The sequence below is a fragment of the Malus sylvestris genome, chromosome 8, assembly GCF_916048215.2.
Source record: "Malus sylvestris chromosome 8, drMalSylv7.2, whole genome shotgun sequence".
Classification (NCBI taxonomy): domain Eukaryota; kingdom Viridiplantae; phylum Streptophyta; class Magnoliopsida; order Rosales; family Rosaceae; genus Malus; species Malus sylvestris.
Genome location: NC_062267.1, coordinates 18,069,073 through 18,090,690, shown reverse-complemented (window position 1 = coordinate 18,090,690; position 21,618 = coordinate 18,069,073). Strand labels below are relative to the sequence as shown.

At 36.5% G+C, this 21,618-nt stretch overlaps 2 protein-coding genes across 3 annotated transcripts; one reads left to right on the top strand and one right to left on the bottom strand.

The window, feature by feature from the left end:
* Positions 1 to 3,203: 3,203 nt before the first annotated feature.
* On the top strand, positions 3,204 to 10,596 carry LOC126631644 (SWI/SNF complex subunit SWI3C-like). 2 transcript variants are annotated; one of them, XM_050301769.1, is made up of 9 exons: positions 3,204 to 3,405; positions 3,554 to 4,069; positions 4,850 to 5,388; positions 6,873 to 7,224; positions 7,330 to 7,403; positions 8,247 to 8,374; positions 8,686 to 8,759; positions 8,865 to 9,049; positions 9,965 to 10,596. In XM_050301769.1, the coding sequence occupies exons 1-9, from the start codon at positions 3,387 to 3,389 to the stop codon at positions 10,424 to 10,426; spliced, it is 2,349 nt and encodes a 782-aa protein (XP_050157726.1). In that variant the 5' UTR covers positions 3,204 to 3,386; the 3' UTR covers positions 10,427 to 10,596. The 2 variants fall into 2 exon arrangements, with proteins under 2 accessions (XP_050157726.1, XP_050157725.1); XM_050301768.1 differs by having other exon boundaries at positions 6,873 to 7,236.
* A 687-nt stretch (positions 10,597 to 11,283) lies between these two features.
* On the bottom strand, positions 11,284 to 16,698 carry LOC126631646 (metal transporter Nramp5-like). Its single transcript, XM_050301771.1, has 13 exons — positions 16,480 to 16,698; positions 16,289 to 16,367; positions 15,963 to 16,003; positions 15,700 to 15,778; positions 15,267 to 15,371; positions 14,879 to 14,988; positions 14,363 to 14,544; positions 14,111 to 14,180; positions 12,959 to 13,132; positions 12,482 to 12,586; positions 12,225 to 12,356; positions 11,959 to 12,054; positions 11,284 to 11,610 (listed from the first exon to the last, which is right to left on the bottom strand). Exons 1-13 carry the CDS (start codon positions 16,630 to 16,632, stop codon positions 11,284 to 11,286), a joined length of 1,653 nt encoding a protein of 550 aa, XP_050157728.1. The 5' UTR covers positions 16,633 to 16,698.
* Positions 16,699 to 21,618: the final 4,920 nt, after the last annotated feature.

Below are 21,618 nucleotides of genomic sequence, written 5' to 3'. Positions count from 1 at the left end.
AGCCAAAGAACAAATACCCTATTTCAATAAAAATGGGTATCCAAGCTGTTGGGGTTTGATTATGAAGTGCAATACAGACATGGTAAGGAGAACATTATGGCATATGCTCTCTCTAGAGCACCAGGTTCCAAGCCTCTTTCTGAGCTACCTTTGGAAAATAAGGAAGAAGTTCTAGCTATCGCCTATCCATATTTTGGTTGGCTGGATGAACTCAGGAGTGAAGAAGCAAGAAATAGAAGCACAAGATCAAGCCTCTGGAACTAATGTTGTTGCCTCTAAGTACCACATTGACAATGGTTTTTTGAAATACAATGGCATAATTATCCTAGCTGTTGATTCTATTTGGAGGAAAAAAGTATTTGAGGAGCACCACTCCACACCCTTGGTAGGTCATGAAAGGGTGTTGAAGACTTACCAAAGATTGAAAAGAGGCTTCTATTGGGTTGGGATGAAGAGGGACCTTAAAGCTTAGGTAGCTGAATGCAAGATTTGTCAACAGAATAAATATGAAACTATCTCACCACCTGGGTTATTGTAGCCTCTTCCAATACCTCAGCAAGCATGGACAGATATAAGTATAGATTTCATTTATGGCTTGCCCTCTTGCAAAGGGAAATCAGTGATTTTAGTGGTGGTGGATAGGCTATCGAAGTATGCACATTTTATAGCCTTGGGACATCCATACACTGCTAGCATGGTAGCCCAAGAATTTGTGGAAAACATTTCTAAGCTACATGGCATGCCATAGACCATTGTAAGTGACATGAATACTATTTTCCTTATTGCCTTTTGGAGAGAGTTTTTTTTTTTTTTTTTTAAATTACAAGGGTCGAAATTGTGCATGAGTTTGGGGTACCACCCCCAAAGTGATGGCCAAACAGAGGTTGTTAATAGGTGCTTAGAAACTTATTTGAGATGCTTTACAAGTTGTCAACCTAAGAAGTGGCTCCAATGGCTTCCTTGGGCTGAACAGAGCTATAACACTTCGTTTCACACTGCCTCTAAGTTCACCCCCTTTGAAATTGTCTATGGATTGCCTCTTCCACACATTGCCTCTTATGAACTTGGTTCTACTAAATTAGAAAGTCCAACCAGGCCTGATTGCTAGAGACAGAATGTTGAATATGCTTAAAATTAACTTGTTCATTGCTCAGAATATGATGAAAGTGCAAGCAGATAAGCACAGGAGTGAGAGAACTTTTGATGTGGGAGATTTGGTTTACTTGAAGCTTATTCCCTATCAGTTGCAGTCACTCACAACTCATGCCTATCACAAGCTTCATCCTAAGTTCTATGGCCCTTTTGAAGTGCTTGAAAAAATTGGTGATGTGGCCTACAAGTTGAAGCTACTTAAGACTTAAAGATACACCCAGTCTTCCATGTCAGTTACTTGAAGAAACATTTAGGTCATGTTGTTAATCCTATGCCATTGTTACCATTGGTTACTGATGATGGTTTACAAGTTCAAGAGCCTATAGTAGTGCTACATAGAAGGGTTTACAAGAAGAACAATGCAGCTGGGGTTTAATTGCTTATCCACTAGAAGAACAAAAATGTTGAAGAATCTACCTGGGAAGACTATGATGAGTTTACTGCAAGATTTCCAGACTTCAAGTTCTAACTGCAACCTTAAAGACAAGGTTTAATTGAAGGGCGGGGCAATGTTATAGCTGTAATCATCTTAATTGCAGTTTAGCAATTAAATAAGTATTTTTAATTAAGTTGTTAAATGGTTAGTGCTAGTTGGCTTAGAGAGTTTGGGGAACAATATATGTAACCAATTATGAATGAGAATCAACAACAGTTATATTCAAAAGAAAAATATTAATATCTCTCTCTCTCTCTCTCTCTCTCTCTCTCTCTCTCTCTCTCTCTCTCTTTTCCTTCCTTGCTAATCCACCATTGCTACTAGCCTACTGCTACTTGCATGTTGAGTTAGGAAACCTGAGAATTGGTGCATATCAGGAAGAGAGAGAGGAGAAGAAAGAGGGCTAAGGCTAGGGCTAGAGTCGCATAGAGAGGGGGAAGGGATAAAAGAGGAGTCGCATATAGTGCACCATATTTTTTCCTAAAGTTTTTTTTTTATCAATTATAACATTAATCTTGATAATTTTCTTTTATGTTTAAGATATTCTAAAGAGGAAATATAATATTTAAAATTCTTTTGATGGTTTTATTTTTCACTCTTGAAAATATTAAATAAAATAAAATAATAAGAATTAAAGTTTATTAAAAATAAAAATATTGCAATGATTAAAATTCTGAAAAAGGATTGTACATTGTAGTATGTTTGATATTGGGAGAAAAGTGCATTTGATTTTTTCTATTAATTAGTATATAAAATAAGTAATTTAGGACAAGGGTATTTGAGTAATTATATTAGTTTTCATTCAAATTTGTATATTAGTAAACAACTTATATGAAATCATTACCATTTATTCTCAGATTCTAGAACACTTTAGTAAACAACTTCAATAAAAATTTGATTCTGATTCCACCTCATATCAATTCATCCTCAATTCCTTCTGATTACAGATTAGTAAACGAGCTATAAGTGTATGCGCTACACACATTGAAAGTACATAAAGGAACATAAGTTACATGTAATGACAAGTTCGTTTAGCCAAAGAGCACGATGATTGAAACAAATACTTTCTAGTTTACATAAAGATTGATTCTGCAAAAAATCAATTAAATAAAAAATTGTTTAACTATTCAATTAAAGTTTTCAAATTTTATGTGTTTAACTTAATAACATGGTTTGTTTATCTATTAAAAAGTTTAAGATGACTAAATGGTTTAAGATCTAGATTGATTTTGGGTAGATTTGATCTTTAAAGGATGACTTAGAAAATTGACCGTCCAAATTGCCATGTAGCATTATAAGATGAAAAAGAGAGCTGGAAATGTACAATGAGAAGATTCAAATGAGAAAAGTCGCTAGCATCCTATAATACTGATTAAGTGCATATAAAATGTACATTGTTAATATCGAAAAAAGATGTTACACGCGTGAGGGACTTAATTTGACTGTTAAATGCGTGTATAATGCACTTCATAGTACAGAAAAGAAAAATAAGTTATGAACAGATGATTGTGCATGTGCGACGCGTGACACGACTAAGGAAATAAATGACAAAAAAGAAAAGAAATTAAAAAAAAAAAAAAAAAAACAAAAGAATAAAAGAGAGAGGAAAAAGAAATCCTGAAAACAAGAATTTGCTCAGGAAAGCAAAGTAAAAAACACAAAGCTGAGAAGGAACAGAGAAGGCAAAGCACTACATACTCTCTCTCTCTCTCTCTCTCTCTCTCGTGTCGTCTCTCTGCCTTTGATTTCTAATTCTGCGCCAATCAAAGTCCCCACAAATTCACTCTCTCTCCTAAAAATGCCTGCTTCTCCTTCAGGTAAAACTCAAACCTAAGCCCTCTCTCTCTACATCTCTTTCTCTCTCTAGAAATTCAGACCCTCACATTTCAATTAATCACACGCACAACAATCGGCGCTCCATAATTTCTGTTTGTTTTCACTCTCTTATTGTTTTGAATTTTCCAGACTCCCGCGGCAAATGGAGGAAGCGGAAGCGCGACGCCCAAATTCGCCGGAACAAGCGCGAGGACGACGAAGATGACGACGCCGACGACAACGAGCTCGACCCGAACGACGACTCGGAGGACCCCCAACATAACCCCCAATCCGCTCCCGCACCCGATCCCGCCCCTCACGAGACCGAGGTCCTCGACGGTGGGGTCCGCGTAAGCGACTTCCCTCCCGTCGTTTTGCGCACCGTCAACCGGCCCCATTCCTCCGTTCTTGCCCTCGTCGCGCTCGAGCGAGCCAATCATTGCGGCGGGGATGCCAAGGGGCCCGCCAGTCCGATTGTATTGGAGAATGTGTCGTACGGTCAGCTCCAGGCGCTGTCCGCCGTGCCTGCCGATAGTCCGGCGTTGGATCCGGACCGTGCAGATGGCTCCGGAGCGGCTTACGTGGTCACACCTCCGTCGACTATGGAGGGCCGTGGCGTTGTGAAGCGGTATGGGAACAGAGTTCATGTGGTTCCAATGCACGCAGGTATGTATGTGTTATTCAACTCTCTCTCTCTCTCTATCTCAGTTACTTGTGAGCTAAAGAAAGTGGCAAACAGTTGCTAAAGCAGTAGAATTTCTGGGTATTTTATGGTTGCCTTATAGTTGAAGCTCCATATGTTACAGATTTTGGGTATTTGATGGGTTGCATTAATTGTTGTCTCCTCGAATTTCACTGCAAAATTGCTTCTGGGTTTGTGCAATTTATTTTGTTTATCTGTTGGATCATAGTCTGAAGTAATGACTAATGGGGATTCAAGTTTCATCAGACTTTTGTTAGCTGCAGAATTTCATATTTGTTTTGTTGTGCAAGAAAGTGGCTGGGAAGTGTCGATGTTTAATAACTCTTTTCGAGATTGGTTTTTCTGGAAAATCTTTGTTGTACTTTTATGCTAGTGTCTTATGGAACTTTCATGGTAGGCCTAATTGAACTGACCTTACTCAACACTTGTCACTTGTTTGATTTGCTAACCTGGACTGGCGTTATGACAGTTATATGATTGGAAAAGGACATAACGAGATGCTTTTTTCTGATATTCTCCCAAACAAAAGATTTACTTTTGGGTTCTGACGAAGCTAACCTTTAGAAGGATTTGGATTCTTTTATATCAAGCAAGTATCGTATATGGTTATAATATTATCTGCACCTTAAAGCGTTGAGATTTCTTTTGTTGCAAACTGCTGTACACGTTTATAATGCATTTTTTGCATATATAGATGCATATTGAATATGGATTTCTGCTTGTTGGGATTCTCCTGTTTGCAGATTGGTTTTCACCTGCCACAGTGCATCGACTGGAGAGACAGGTGGTGCCGCATTTTTTCTCAGGAAAATCATCAGATCATACTCCTGAGCTATACATGCATTGTAGGAATGAAATTGTTGCCAAATACATGGAAAATCCAGAAAAAAGGCTTGCATTTTCTGATTTCCAACAATTATTAGGTCGTCTAAGTACTGAAGATTTGACTCGAATAATTCGTTTTCTTGATCACTGGGGAATTATTAATTACTGTGCTGAAGCACCCAGTCATGAGCCGTGCAATGGCAGTTCTTACTTAAGGGAGGAGGTAAATAGTGAGATTCAAGTGCCATCAGCTGCTCTGAAGTCCATTGATAGTTTAATCAAATTTGACAAGCCCAGATGTAGGCTTAAGGCAGCTGAAGTTTATTCGTCATTGCCATGTCATGGTGATGATGATGTCTCTGATTTGGACAACACAATTCGGAAGCGTCTATCTGAAAATCATTGCAATTACTGTTCTTCTTCTCTTCCCAGTGTATACTATCAGTCACAGAAAGAGGTACGTATCTTTCATCCCATTCATGTTATGTTGTTTTTTCTTCAAAGGATGAATGAAACTGCAGTAAGTAGTTACTATGACAACATGTGACACAATTTAACACACAGTTGATTGTACGGAAATGAAGTTTGTGTGTCAAATGGCAGAAGGTTGGTTTAGATAGCTTCCTAACCCCACTTTTGCACAAGAACAATACTCTGCAGTACTTGTTGGCATGTTACTTTCATGTTGATGTGACTCCCAGGCCAACTGCAAGATACCACAATAAGTTTTCAATGAAAATTTAACTAGTTATACAAACTGACTCAATTTATTGGCATCCTCAAGTGCAATTGAACTTTCATGATTTGATATTGAGCTTATACTGGTTCTTGTGATAATTTTTGGCTCAAATGTCACATTTAGTAGTTGCTGCCACATTTTCCTTTTCCATATTAGATGCATTACTATTAACAGCATGTCCTCGACACCTGTGTATTGTGGCCTGTTATGTTATTTTATGTAAACACCAGCACATTAGCTCATGGCTCTATCAATGGCAATGCTGGTTCAAGCCTTTGTTCAAGTTTGGACACAATTACACCTTTAAAGCTTTAAAACCATCTGATCTGTAGTTAATGCCTTCAAGTTAGCGAGAGGGGGCCAAGTTTGGACCCGAGTACACCTCTAAAGCTTTAAAACCATCTGATAGGTAGTTCATAACTGATTATAGATAGACAGGTAAGTTGACTTTAATCTCATGGTAATTCAAACTTAATAAGATTTGGACTTTTATTAAGAAACTTTGTTACCCCAAGATTTCCCCTGATAAATTAACATTTTCATCTTTTATATTTTTTCCCTACTCAGTAGAAAGATATTATTAAACAGAAAAACCTAAAATGGGATTTATTTAGCTCAAAAGTTGCTTCTATTTGAATGACGTTGAAGTTTGCCTTTATATGTTTAAAGATAATATGTCACCTTGATGAGATTGAGTGGAGACCAAGGTTCTAAAAGGGGCTAGTTGGGGCGGTCGGCCCTAGCACCTAGGTGGGGGCCTAGGCGTTTTATTATTAAATTTATTTAAATAACATATAAATTATAAAGTACTAGAACATATTGAAAACATGGGGAACAAGCATATAATGACCGTTCATCCAAGTATCCAACAAGTCTCTTACAATTTATTGAAAAACTAAAATACAAAATGAAAGTTATCTATTTTCTGTCTAAGTGAGAATCACAACCTAGGGGGGGTGCCTAGGTGGGCTAGGCAGATGCCTACGTAGGTCTAGGTGCCCCTTCTTATTTTTTAAACACCTAGAGATTAATAGTGGCAGTGTCCAGCCGCCAAGTGCTTGGGCCGCCCAAGGTGGGGCAACACTGGTTGAGACAAAGGATCCTTGTAGCTGAACCAAATTAATTATATTAATTCTTAGGATAAGTATAGTTTAGTTGAATTCTTATTCTCTACTGTAGTTAATTGGTGTCTTGTGCTTCAGGTTGATGTATTGCTGTGCTCTAATTGCTTCCATGAGGGAAGATATGTTGTTGGTCATTCAAGCATAGATTTTGTACGGATTGATTCAACAAAAGATTATGGTGATTTGGATGGGGAAAGTTGGACCGATCAAGAAACCCTATTGCTGCTCGAGGCAATGGAAATACACAATGAGAACTGGAACGAAATTGCTGAGTATGTCGGTTCAAAATCAAAAGCACAATGCATCCTTCATTTTCTTCGTTTGCCTGTGGAGGATGGCCTGCTTGAAAATATTGAAGTTCCGGGCATGTCCCTGTCTTCCAATTTGTCAGATAAAGATGGTCGTGGAGGATTTCATTCAAGTTCAAATGGTGATGCAGCAGGTTTTTTTATTTACCTATGGTTCTCATCCTCAAGTAATCCTAATGTATTTTCTAAATTACATGCCAACTTATCTTTTCACAATTTGTCTTTAGGATCCTGCCTACAAGATGCTGATTCTGACAGTAGGTTCCCTTTTGCGAATTCTGGGAATCCAGTCATGGCCCTGGTAGGTGACTAATCTGATGGTGATCCTTTATTTTCTTATAGTTCCCTTGAAACATATGGGCACGTATTCTTGAAAGGTAGTGTCCCAGTTTTATAAAAGAAGCATGATTACTTGTTCTTTATTTGTGTATCTTGGACACACCCCTAATATCAAAGAGAATGGAAGCATGTGTATTTATTTATTTTTTCATGATGCGACTTTTTCATCTGTTTGGAAAATGGAAATGGTTTAAACAGATGCGGCTAGCCTATGCAGTCTGGACTCAGGATAAGTATTTTGATAGAGTGGCAATTATTGTAATAAACTGAGTATATTTGATTCTAAGTTCCCAACTCAGATAATGAATGCATACATGCTTATGGGAGCTTGTAAAGATTTTCTTTGGTTCAATTTTTCGTTCTTATTGCGTGGTTGGGACTAGGGCCATGCATTGTAAACATTCATTCTGAGGTTGCAAAGCATTCACTTAATAATAACTCTACATTCTTGAGAGAGTGGCATTGAGGTGAGCCTACAACTAGTGCAAGAACAAATGACAAAAGAAAAAGAATGCTAGATAAAAACTGATAATAGAGGGTTGAGTGATTAGATTTCAAGATTACACGCTCTCTTAACATAGCGTTATCAGAATTCTTGTGTAATTTGATTAATCATTTAAAGGCATGCTGAAAAAGGTCTAGAGGGGCGCTAGCTAGATTCATGAATGCAGAATTTATCAATAGGGATAAAGGTTCTCCCAGATTTCACTTGTGTTCTCCATTATAATGCAAATTTAATGCGAGAGAAAGGTATTCTGGACTTCACTTGTGTTCTTACATAGCTAACATGTGTATTATTTTGCAGGTTTCGTTTCTGGCCTCCTCTGTTGGGCCAAGAGTCGCTGCATCTTGTGCCCATGCAGCCTTGACGGTATTTTCTGAGGATAATGGTGTATCTGCCTCTACAAGTATAATGGAAGGATCAGGCCAGAGGTGTTTTTCCTTTGTTGTAATGTTTACAGCAGACTCATTTTATATTTTTAATACTAAAATAGTTCCCTGGGGAGCTCATAGGACTTTTAGTGGTTAAATATCCGCAGTTACCACCCCTCCCCCCCTTCTCTATTTTTAACCCTCAAGTTGCCTGGTTAATTTTTTTTAGTAAAAGATGAGGGGTCTCTTGTACTGCTAATCTAGTGAACGCATTGGAAACTCCAAAAAGTTTTTTATTGTAATTGGTGTATTTTCTTTATTGATAGTGAATCTTTTCCTGTTTGCATAAAATCTCTTTTTGACCAATGAAGGATGAACCCTGAGAGTATACATGGTAGAGAAGGTGGTACTTATAGAAATTCTGCAAATTCAATTCCGCAAAAGGGTAGGCCAGTTCTTTATGTTCTTTTTTCATACTCTCTCTCTCTCTCTCTCTCTCTCTCTCTCTCTCTCTCTCAACTAATCCAGTTATTCATGGATTCATCTACAGAAAAGAACTCAGCAGGCCATGGTTCTTGGGGTCAAAGTGAGGCAGGGGTGGTTCCAATACGTACAGAAAAAGTAAAAGCTGCTGCCAAGGCCGGGCTTGCTGCAGCTGCAATAAAGGCAAAATTGTTTGCTGATCACGAAGAACGGGAAATTCAGAGGCTATCTGCTAATATCATAAATCATCAGGTATAAATATTGGTACATGTAACTGTTTCTTTCCTTATTTGTATTTTTTTTTTCTTTCCTTTTTCTTGTATTAGTTGAAAAAGAAAAGAAAAAAGACTTGTGCCATTTTTCCTAGTATTAGTTGCTGTCTGATAGTTGGTTAATGGGTAAAGATGAGACTTTTCTTATCAGACGAAAAAAGAAAGCAGTAAAAGAAGATAAGTGAAGATGGAGTTGAACCTCTTAGGAACAAAAACTAAGAGGTCCTTTTCTAAATCTGACTTTAGCTGCGTACTTAAGAAACCATATTTTGATGTGTTAATTGGAAGATTTAAAGAACTATTGTCTCACGTATTAATCCAGTCATAACACAAATCATGTATAGCTGTCCTTTGTGATTGTCATTCAGTATTTAGGATCTTGGATATTTTATTTCAATTTGTCTGGTGTCTGTTGATAGCCTTACCTGGGTATTGGACTAAAAGGTATCCTGGGTGTACAAACCCGAGATGGATCATCTCTATTGAAAATGGGCCAAACGAGTACCCACTTATATCCACAGAAATTCATTGTGTTTTTGCTCTGAGAAACTTGTTTTATTTTGACAGGAGCTGCTTTATTTGCTGAACTTTCAACTTTTATTAACATTATTATATGATTAGAAAAGTTTATCAACTTCATGTTCTGTCCTCTATCTCACACAATCACAGGGATAATGTCATATCCTTGGTCACTGGATATTATCCGAATGTCAAAAGCCTATCTGGGCATAACATTGCCATACATTGCAATAACATAACACCTGACATTTTTACCTGTGTCTGGTTCCTTGAGTTACCTATATCTTACTAAGCAGGGTTTAATTAATATCGTATGACGTCATACTCAAACTGAATAAGATTAGTATTCTTATCTTTAGTGTGCAATTTATGACAGTTGAAGAGATTGGAGCTGAAGTTAAAGCAGTTTGCAGAAGTGGAAACCTTCCTAATGAAAGAATGCGAACAAGTGGAGAAGACAAGGCAGAGGATGGTTAGTGAACGTGCCCGCATTATGTCAACTCAATTTGGACCTGCTGGAGCTTCGCCCATGAGTTTAGCAGGTGTTGGTTCTTCCATGTCCAATAATAATGTTGGTAACAATAGGCAACAGATTATGTCACCTTCAGCTTCACAACCGAGCATATCAGGATACAGCAACAACCAACCAGTCAATCCCCACATGCCATTCGTGCCACGTCAATCAATGCAAGGGTTGGGGCCGAGGATGCCTTTAACATCCATACAGCCGTCCTCATCGGCTCAAAATGCCATGTTTAATGCCACAGGGGCTGCCCAGCCGACGCTAAATCATCCAATGTTGAGGCCTGTACCAGGTACTAGCTCCGGTCTAGGTTGAAAGAAACCGAAAGGAAGAGGTAATGGATAACATAGATGCATTCACAATCAATCTGACTCATTTTTATTTTAGTTTACATAGAAGATACTTTGGGCAGATTGTAGGGGCCTGTATGTGCATTCTCATGATTATTGAAATTGATTTAGCCAAAAATGAATTGTGTTGTGAAATGATGTTTGGTGCCGAAACCCTTTTTTCCCGTTCGGAAAAATTTTCCTTGCCCATTTCTTCTTTCTTCCTCTTGTTTAGAAAATAGTAATGCACCTTCAAAGACTCCAGTCGTAGCATGCCGGTGAATTGTTTCTGAGAGGAGGAAGATTTCAAATGTCTGTAGTAGTACATGGTTGAGTTATTTGTAAGTCTGTAAATTATACTCCTGATATAATGACCAACAAAATAATAATAATTATAACATCCGTTTAATAATCATTTTGGTTTTAGTTTTTATTTTATGCTAGGAATAAATTTCGATAGAGTTCTCATTAGAATATCTAACACGGAGTATTTTGGTGGTACTCTAAAAATATCGAAGGAATATCATAATAGAGTGTCAGTGATATTACAGAGAATGTACTAGGTATTGTAGATTGATACTTGATACTAGAACTTCAAATGCTCGATATAAACCACATAGTCCTCTCGGGGACATCCGATAAAATTGGAATGATAGAGATAAAATGCATGCATGTTACATTGATGAAAAATCAACTAATTAAACAAAAAGAGCCTACTGCTTGCTGAAGAGCCTCTATCTTCCAGTTCTAAACCTAAAGTGGCAACGCTGGTCGATTTCCTCCAACAGGTCTTAAGTTCGACTAACACGGCCATATAAATATATACACGTACGTGTATATCCTCTATTGTGGTAGAGGTATGCCAGCTAAGTCCTGTCTGAAAGGTACTGGGAGGTCACTAGAATTGAGAAGCCCACTTTCCATTTGGTTTTGGGCTGCGGGGTCGTTGTTTGTGGGTTCAATAAAAGTAACCACTGTGTCTTTTCTTAGGGTTAGGTAAACGACTGCAAGGATGTAAATGGCCATGAGAGGGAACACCAAGATCCCAATGAACACAGTTGCAACTTTGGGTAAACTGCTGTGGATTATCCACCCCACAAATCCTGTGCTGAGGTAGTAGATGTTGATGCCTATGATTCCCATACCTAGAATCCATGATATCACAATGATCTGCATTCAAAATTCACAACATTGTTACTTTCAATCAGTACTAGCTACTAGTAGGTTTGTTTGATATACATTGTTGATATATTATCTATGAGTTTTCTAGGTTTAGTGGCTAAATAGGGCCCATTCTGTTTGGAAGTGAGTATGAAAGGGCCAGAGTCACCTATGAGGAGCCTCTTACTTCCAAATGGACCCATAAATATAATATCGGACCTCTGTGTCCAAGTCTTCAAGCCTCATCTCTCACTTGTCGCTCTGATGTTCTTAACAACTTAAACTTTTTGTGTCTGGTCGATTGTCACTTAATTAGTAGCTAGTTAAGCTCAAAGGACTTGATAATTAACTACTCACATAGATTGAATTCTTGTGAGGTCCCATCTTGGTGGCACTACTGCTGAATTTGAGGAGTGGAATTAGAGCAAATGGGAGCTCAAAAGATAGAATCATCTGCAAAATGCATTAAAAAATTTGCTCTTAATTTAATTATTTATGGGTATTATTTATGGATGTAAATCATATTCTATATATATATATATAATAATAATAATAATAATAATGATGATAATAATAGTAATAATTTGACAAGAAAATTGAATAAATTTTAGTTAATTACGAACCGATGCAATGATAATGAGTCTGCCTGCTCCAGAAGACCCTCCTATAATGGAAACAATGAGACTTGGTGTAATGGCAATGCACCTGGTCAGTAGGTTTCTAGCCCATTTTTTCATCTTAATGTCCAAAAAACCCTGCAAATCACCATCAATTTTAGTTATTCTACGTTATTTTAAACTGCGGAAATAGAAATTTGAACTTGAATGCACAAAGAAGAGTGCACTCCTCTACGAAGGAAAAAGTTAAATTTCAAATTAACCTGCATGACAAATTGTCCTGCGTAAGTGCCTGTAATTGTGGAGCTTTGGCCTGAGGCTAATAGTGCAATGGCATAAAAGATTTTGCTTGATCGTCCCAACACATTCTGCACATATTAGTTATCTCATGTTATATTGGGAAATAGTATTTTATTGTATGTTATGTTGATAAACTGTCAATTTGGTCTATAAATAAGATGAGTTTGTACATTGACAGATTTTATAAGAAAAGAGAACGTTACTAGGTAGGCGTATATGATTCTCTCCTTAGCACAAATTCGGATTGTAGGACCATGCATGTACAGTATATAATTTTTGTATTTGGAGCAAAAAATGGAAATGACGACGAAATATATAAGACCTCGTATATTTGTCTGTTTTTGCAACGGTAGTCGAGATATCTTCTATGAAGCTGGTCATATATATGAAAACGCATGCGTGTCTTTTAGATTAGAGGGGCGAGGGGTGTTAATTCGTACCTGGAGAAGGAAGGAAGCAGAGTTGAGAGTAAGATCACTGCATGTTTTGTCCTCCGTACCAGAGAGGTTGTTCTGATGGCAGACAGTGCCGGATACGGAAATAATAGCAACATTGATTAAAAATGCTACAAATAATGCAAATCCACTCTCTATCAAGAAATATCGACATGCATCCTGCAAAAATTCAATTAATTAATGTTAAATATAAAGTACACGATGCATTAATTAAGAAAATTGTACAGTAATGGCGGCTATAATATAGTCCCGTTCTCCAATACCTAGGCTTAATAAAAATTGTTGTAATCCACCCTTCGATCTTTAATTCAACAGTGAAGCAAAAATTATAATAACAAAAGTTAAATAATCACCAACTATTGGACTAAAATTGTACGATGTGTAACCACTATTTTCTAGGACCCTGAGGTTTAGGAGAACGGGTCTATTAGGGTGTGTGTGTGTGTGTGTATAATTAGTGTATCCACAGTATTCTAATAATTAAAAGGCCAAAACTCATAAAAACCCAAGTACAACTGGATTCACGAAAGATGAAATCCTATAATAATGTAGTTCAAATTCGTCTTTGAACAAACAGTGTAGCATTAAGTTGATAATTAGTTCTATAATTTATTCAAGTTTTATGTGATAGCCCGTCCCGAAGTAAGAAATATTGTTTTTGCGATGACGTGAAATGTCTATTTTACCCTTGAGCGTTGTGTGGTTTAAGTCCTAATTGTTAAGTCCTAATTGTTTGGACCCAATTAGAACTAAGTTTTTCCTTGTTTTTGGTTGGTTGCAACTTGGACCACACATTCACACACACACATCAACCCGTTGACCCTTTCTCTCTCCTTCCCTCTCGAGTTTTCTTCCATTTCCGCACAATTGTACAAACAATCTCTCAAATCTACTTTTTCATGCACGGATCGAGTTTGTAAACACCATCATCACCTTCCTTGTAACCATACGAACTCAACTATACCCTTGGTTGGACATGACGGCCAGCATGCCTCAATTTAGGTCAGGGTGTGTCAATTATTAGTTCGAGATTTTCAACCAATTACTTGGATCTTCATGCCATTTAAAGTTATGTATAAATTATTTACTGTAATCTAATTGAATAGAAAAGCTGATTAATTAATGTATGGAACTTACATTGATGCCACGGACAGATTTCGGAATTTTCCTAGAAAGCACAAGAGCTGAGTGGAGAAAAAGGTTGTGCCTGTCAAAATATGTAGTTAAATGTAAGTGTAATATAACGTGCGATCGGGCGTAGCAAGCAACATAATATAAGAACATGTACAAAAAATAAGATGACATAAGACTAGCAGTTTTTAATTTAATTTTTGTCATTGAATGAATCACAATTTGACCACATAAGTATTTGTCGCAACATGTACTTACGGCATAACAAGGGCTCCCAAGAGGGCAATGGCATCGCCAGTGGCTCGTTGGCCGCTGAGCTTAGGGATGAACATTCCTTGGAGCACACCCGATGCCGGAGGCTTGACATAACTCATTTCCCCAAAGAAACAGGCAGCCATCACAAACACCAGCACTGCTATCAGTATTTCCAGCTTCCTCACCTGCCCATACACATAATGCAACCACAAACATACAATCAATATTGATCCAAGCCTCAATATCGACCTTCGTTCTAAGACCAAAATCGAGAATTCTCCAATCAAAATATTTTCTATCCGTAAAATAAATTCAATACACTTGAATAAAACAAATTACATTATATATTAATCAATATAAAAAAATAGTATTTGATTTTTGATCAATGATGGGGTTTCACCCTAAAAGTATTTTGATTAGTATACTGAGATGGTGATTTAATATAATAATTAAAAAAGATAATATACAAAAGATTAAACTAATTAATCTCTTAAGAGTTGGACCAATTAAATTAATTACCCCATATCTCTGCAGGCCAAGAAGGAGGAGAGTACTGAAACCAGTTAAGAGTACTCCAGTCCAAACCGGAATATTGAACAGTAAATTAAGAGCAAAGGCCGTGCCAATCACTGCATTCCAAATTAAGAATCGTCGTTATAATTTATTCATACAGGCTTAGTCTACGATGCTCTTTAAAAGAATCGTCACTTATACAACACACACACACACACACACATACATACGTTACCCTTTAAAAGAATCGTCACTTATACAACACACACACACACACACACACACATACATACGTTACCCTTTAAAAGAATCGTCACTTATGCTATATATGTATCTAGGTACACACACATGTTAATGCATAAACATGAATTAAGTTTGAAATGAATATATTTGCCTTCGGGTATGTCAGCCGCTATGACGGCCACTTCTGCTAGCAACCACAAACAATATTTGACAAATGGTGGGTATTCCGCCTTGCATAATTCTGACAAATGTTTCCCTGAAATTTATTAAAAATAAAAATTATTTTTTAAATTGAAATAAAACAGCCATAGATAGATCTTCAATTTTTCTTTTGCCCAGAATAATATAATCTTGTGTTTGCTTTCTCTCCTCGATCGATCTCTTAGCATCTATCGTATCAGCTGTTTATCTTATCTCTATCCTCCAATCCATTTTAGCTAACAACAACAATAAGAAACAAAACTTGTTCTTAATTTCTATTTATTTATTATAGAATTTCCCCTAATTATTTTTTTCTATAAAATATATTATATTCTAAATATGCTATTTTTTAAGATTAAAATAATGTTTGTCCATTTACATACCAGTTGTCACGCCAAGGTTTGCTGAGAGCGATTGGATTATGAGAGCGAAGACCAACCCAATAAGAATCACCCATAGCAGCTGAAAATACATACACAGCAGTATATTATCTTTATAATTAAGACCACTGCTTTGACCATTTGTTTTGCATGCCAAATAAATATAAAGAATCTGATCGATCTTCACTATTTTTTTATCTGTTCTTAATGCTTGTTTTTAATAATTGTCTTATTTTTTCATTTTTATCTGAATTTTATTTTATTACCTCGTATCTGTGATTTGCTCCAGCTTGCAGATCAGTTTCCACTGTAAGATCATCATAAACAACATGAACTTTTGTCAACAAATGAAGAACAAAAACATAGTAAAGTCTCATACATATATGTATGTATGTACGTAAGTACACATGAAAATATTGTTATGACAGGTTGATTGAACTATATATGTGTTAATGTGCCTTTACTGGATTTATATTGTCAAACTGTGAATTTGAATTGCACATTCAGATAAAAAACATCTTAGTCAGCGGTTCAAATTCAGAACCTGCGAAAACCTTTCATGTATATAACATAGGGAGAAAGAGTGACTCACAATTGCCAGGATCAAGGTATGCCAAAGAGACAAGGAATCCAGGGCCAACATGTGCTAGAAACTTTCTCCATCCAGGCTTCTAATGATGATCATCGGAAGTAGTCAACAAAAACAGAAGATGCAAACTTAACATTTTATTTTGTTAAAAAAAAAAAAAGCTTCATAAAAATGAGAGAGAGAGAGAGAGAGACCTGAGGCTCATCCTTGGGGTCAATGGTATGCTGAAGGTCAAGATCAAAGTGTTTACTGGGTAATGTGGCTTCCGAATAGATGGCTGCAGTTATGCGAGTGGAAGCACCATCTGTACCCGCTCTCTGTTGCTGTTCTTGGTTTTGGTTTTCCATCTCCCTCTCTCTCTCTCTCTCTCTCTCTCTCTCTGTCTGCAGCAGCTAGTTAAACTGAGTAGTGATAGTAATACTGCCTGAATGTGAGGAGATACATATATATGCAGAGGTGGCTATATATATTGCATGAAATAGTAATAGTAATAATAAAAATGACACGATTTCTCATTCAAAGGGCAAAATTGAAAACTCATTGTTTAGGCCATTGGATGATTCAAATTCCGATTTTGGTATCACAGTAATGTACCATTTGATGTGACAAGTGATGTGTACATGATACATAAATTATTGAAATCATCTTATTGACTAGTGGCTATATGAATCATTTGTCATATAATGTGGTACACTAAAGGGTATAAATATGTAGTCTCCTTAACTAACATTACTCATAACTATATGGACTTTTTCTTTCCAGTTTAGTTTGAAAAACCTTGACTTTCACTTTAGGAACAATATGAATGAAAAACATTTAGCCATAACAAAACAAAAAGATGAAAAAATTGATGTAAAAGTTTCTTTTCTTTGGTTTACAAAAATTATTCTTCAAATCGTTTGACACGAAAAAAAAAACATTTTAACATATTATCCTCAAAGTTGTACTCATAGATATGAAAAGCCAAAAAAAGCCTCAAAATATCAAAGCTTTGGCATCCCTGTATATATACGTATCTTTTAACAGTTTAAATAATTGATAAAAAGAGTTGTATAGATGACTATTTCTTAGATTCTCTTCACCAACATCATCCAAGCATCTCCTATTACTTGAAAACAATTAATTAGTAATGAAGAGACAAGAACAAGCATGCTCGATCAATAAAGGATGAAGATTTTGTTGTTTTTTAAACGGACTGCAGTCCAAATAATCTGTTGTTTTTAATTCAGATGAGTATTTCTTATAGCAACAAATAGGGAAAATGAATTTCATTAAACTGCAAAACTCGAACGCGGTACAAACTAGGGCTTGCATGCACAATTGTCTAATAAAACTTTGCATGGGTGGTAAAAAACGAAGGAAGGAAAAAGAGCGACACATGTCGCTTATTTAATCGACACTTACATAATCGTCCAAAGTACAGTCCATTTGCCAGGACGGGCCATTACCCTCCCACAAAGAGAAATCACTAAGCCGAAGATAATTTTTGCAATTTAATTTAGCCACCCGATATATGTATTAGTCAAATGTATTATACAATGTACTATTATCACTACCAGAAATTACCATTTGCTCGACAAAATTTTGTCCACCGAATAGTATTTCGTGGGGCAAAATAACCTTTACCCAACATAATACAAATGTTTGTTGGGCAAAAAGGGTGAATGTTTTGGTTTCTGCAAAGGTTTTTGCCCGATGGACAGAGTTCAACGGGCAAAGCTTCAGTCGTTTGGTAAAGTTTTCGTGCCAAGGAAAAAACATAAACCGTAAAATGGCAACCCTTGCGCGACGAATCACCTGGGTTTCGTCAGGTAAAGGTATATTTATGATTTAAGGTATAAAATTTGTAGGGCAAAATATAAAGATGAGGGGCGTGACATATTTAATTCCTTTGAAAATTTTTGCAGTCTCCAAAATCAATTTAAACAATCCGTCTCTCAAACTTGTTTGTATATATTCCGAGATCGCATACGCCAAAAATCACCAAAAACAAATGTTCGGAGCTTTGGCAAAGGGATGAAATTCTTCAATGGTTAGAAACGAAAAATCACGATTTAACAGTATTTTAGCTCCGATTTGATGATTTTTAACAACTACACTCTTTGATCACAAAAGAATACAATGAACAAATTCGATCATCAATTTCAAATATTTACACTAGTGGATACCACAAAATCTTATATTCAACTTAATGAAATACTATATAATAAACTCTAAGTGTGTGTTGAATCTATTGTTTTGACCGGATACGCATTCTACGAAACTAGTGTTGAATCATCAAAAACATTTTTGGGGATTAGGAGGTTACAAACAAAAAATCACAATTTAACGGCTTATGACCTTTGATTTTGATGAGTTTTTCTAATGACCCTAATTGAGAGTAAAACCATAGATTTTAGAGACCTGATCATTGGTACCGTTTGAAATTAAATTTAAAAAGTAAGGAATTTTATTTTTTTATTTATTTTTTATTTTTGATGTTTTCTTGACGCAATAGGTGCAAATCGTTGGGCAAACATACATAGGTTCATCAGGCAACACTGTTAAATTTGTTGGGCAAACTCTAAAATTTCCCCCTAATTATTTCCGAAAAATCAAATTTGCCCAAGAATAAAAGGTTGCCCCAACGAAATATTCCAAAATCTTGTCAGGTAAACTTTATTTCCCACCATTTTTTCATCAAAATCAAATTGTTTTAAGCAACCTTTCCCCGACGAACATTTGAAGTTTGCTCGACGAAATTTTAGGGTTTTGAACATGTGTCATATATTTTAAACCTTTGCCCGACAAACCATTCTGTCGGGCAAAGGTATGAATAGTTATAACTTGAAAGGCTTTCTTCCTTCATCTTCCTCCTCATGCCACTCAACCTGGAATCTCTGTCTCTCTCTCTCTCTCTGTCTCTCTGTCTCTCTCTCTTTCTCTCATATGAAAATGCTTAGATGGATGTGTAGGCACACAAGAAAGGATAGGATTAAGAACGAGGATGTTTGAAATAAAGTAGGAGTGCCACAACTGAAGATAAGATGAGAGAAAATTGGTTAAAGGGGTTTGGACACATGAACTGAAGACATACAAATGCTCAGTTTAGAAGATACGACTATGAGACAGAAACTTAAGTAAAAATGGGTCGAGGAAGACCTACGTAAACTTGGAAAGAGATTTTGAGAAAAGATGTGGAGTATTTGGAGCTAACGAAAGACTTGACGCAAAATAGAGTGTATGGTGTTCTAGTCGATTGTGAATTGAAACTTGAAGACTGGTGATTGCTAATCTTCAGTGCTTTGATGCGTAAAATAACTAAACACACAAATTAAACCCTCTTTTGTCAAATTGTAGTAAAGATGTAAGTAGGGATCGTTCTAAACCGGGGATTAGGAGGGATTGCTAAACTCTTGAAAACTAACTCAATAATGTAAAAACAAAGTTTAAAACACTAAACTAGACTCAAAGAATGTAAAATTAAAAGTTAAAACACCAAAACAAAGCAAAGGTACCAAAACAGCAAATAAACACTCAAAACTGCCTTAGTAGCACAATCTGGGCAGTTTTGAGTACTAACACAAATTTGGACGAATATATGTTATAACTTGACTCAAAACACTTAAAAACAAAAATCAAAACACTTTCTAACTAATCTAAGACTTCAAAATAAAGGGGGATTTGTTTTGGACGAAAATTGAAAACAAAACAGAAACTTTAAAACAAAACAGATTGTAAAACGTTTCGGATGAAAAGGATGGATAAAAGGCTAGTTAGGAGGTTCTTCTCCACACATGACACACTTGCAAACAAAACGATTTTCAGTTGTTCTTCCAATAAATTATGAAACTCAACACCCCAAGTTAATTAGATACGCTTAAATTAACCTTCAAGTTCTCCTTAAGTTAATGAATTGGATGGGAAAGCGCATACAACAATTCAAAGCATTCCTCAAAGGTTCCTTACGTGATGAGCACAATAAAGATACAATCAAGAATCATGAAGCACAATGAGAACTATAAGTGTTGACGAGGCATTCGTTACTATGATGAGCATGAAACTTGTGCCAAGAATTCATTCAACGCGATCGTTTTCAAGCGACCTTCACTACTTGTGATTATAAGATTGTAACTATTAGGTGAAACTCCCTCATAATCTAGCATCATATTCATGCATGAAAACTAAGCGTGCACTCTCAATCAACATACACAAATAAGTTATCAATCAAGTAGATGAACGAATTGAATCCACAACTTATGAAATAACAACTGAATGTAATCAAATCATATTGCAAGCATGTACATGGTTTCGAATCACCCCCTAACTAAGGGGGTTTAGTTCGTCATACTCACAACACAAAGTTTATTGAATTGAAACATTGAAAACATAAGAAAGATTACACCTAAAAGTTCCAGCAATCTGCAATAGAATAGCAAGCACATTCAAGAGCACTCCTTCTTCCTTCTTGCTGCGGCACAAGGTATGGAGATGGTTTGGATGGGTTTTGGATGATGGAGAATGGTGGGAAGGTGTCTAGGATGGGTGTATGGCACGCTAGGAAGGTTTTGGGGTCAAAAAATATGGATTTGGGTGAAGGTTGGGCACGGCAAAGGTAGGGGAAAGGTTTCTGGCGTGAATGGATGTGAATGGGTGTGTGTAGAATGTTTTGTGGCTGTAACAAGGAGGTTTATTTAAAGGAAAACAGAAATTAAAACCCTAGGTTGATTAGGAAATCAGAAATTAAGTCAAAGGATTCTAGAATTAGGAAATAAAATCAGAAACTTAAAGGAAACCCACCAAAAGTTGCGGCAATTACTTAAAACACAAAAGGAATGTGTTTTAAGTCAGATTTTGGGAAAGAAACCCTCTCCCTTGCACGGCAAGGAAGAGGAAAGGTCAGAAATCCCTTACAAGGTGCGGCAAAGCTTTAGGAAAGGTCTAAGTGTCCTAAAACTTAAAGGGAAAGGGAAAGCTTGTGCAGCAAGGACAAGGGATTGGTGTATGATGTGTGGCAAAGGTCCCTAAGAATTCTAGGGCCTTTGTTTGGTGTCCCAAAATGCATAAAAGGCAATCAAAGTGGCTGGAACTTAAGGACATTTAGGAATAGGAAAGGTCAACCAAAATAGGAAACCTTGGCTTAACTTTCCTACTTCAAGTAGGAATCCTTGTTGGAGTAGGAATCCTTGTTCTTCTAGGAATCCTCAAATGAGTAGGAATCCTTCTTCAATTAGGAATCCTACTTTCTTCAAGACTTCAATTCATCCATTCCTTTTGCTCCAAAAGGCTCCATTTTGCTTCTTTTTGCACACTTTGACCTTAGAACCTGAAAACACACAAAAGTGACTTTAAAC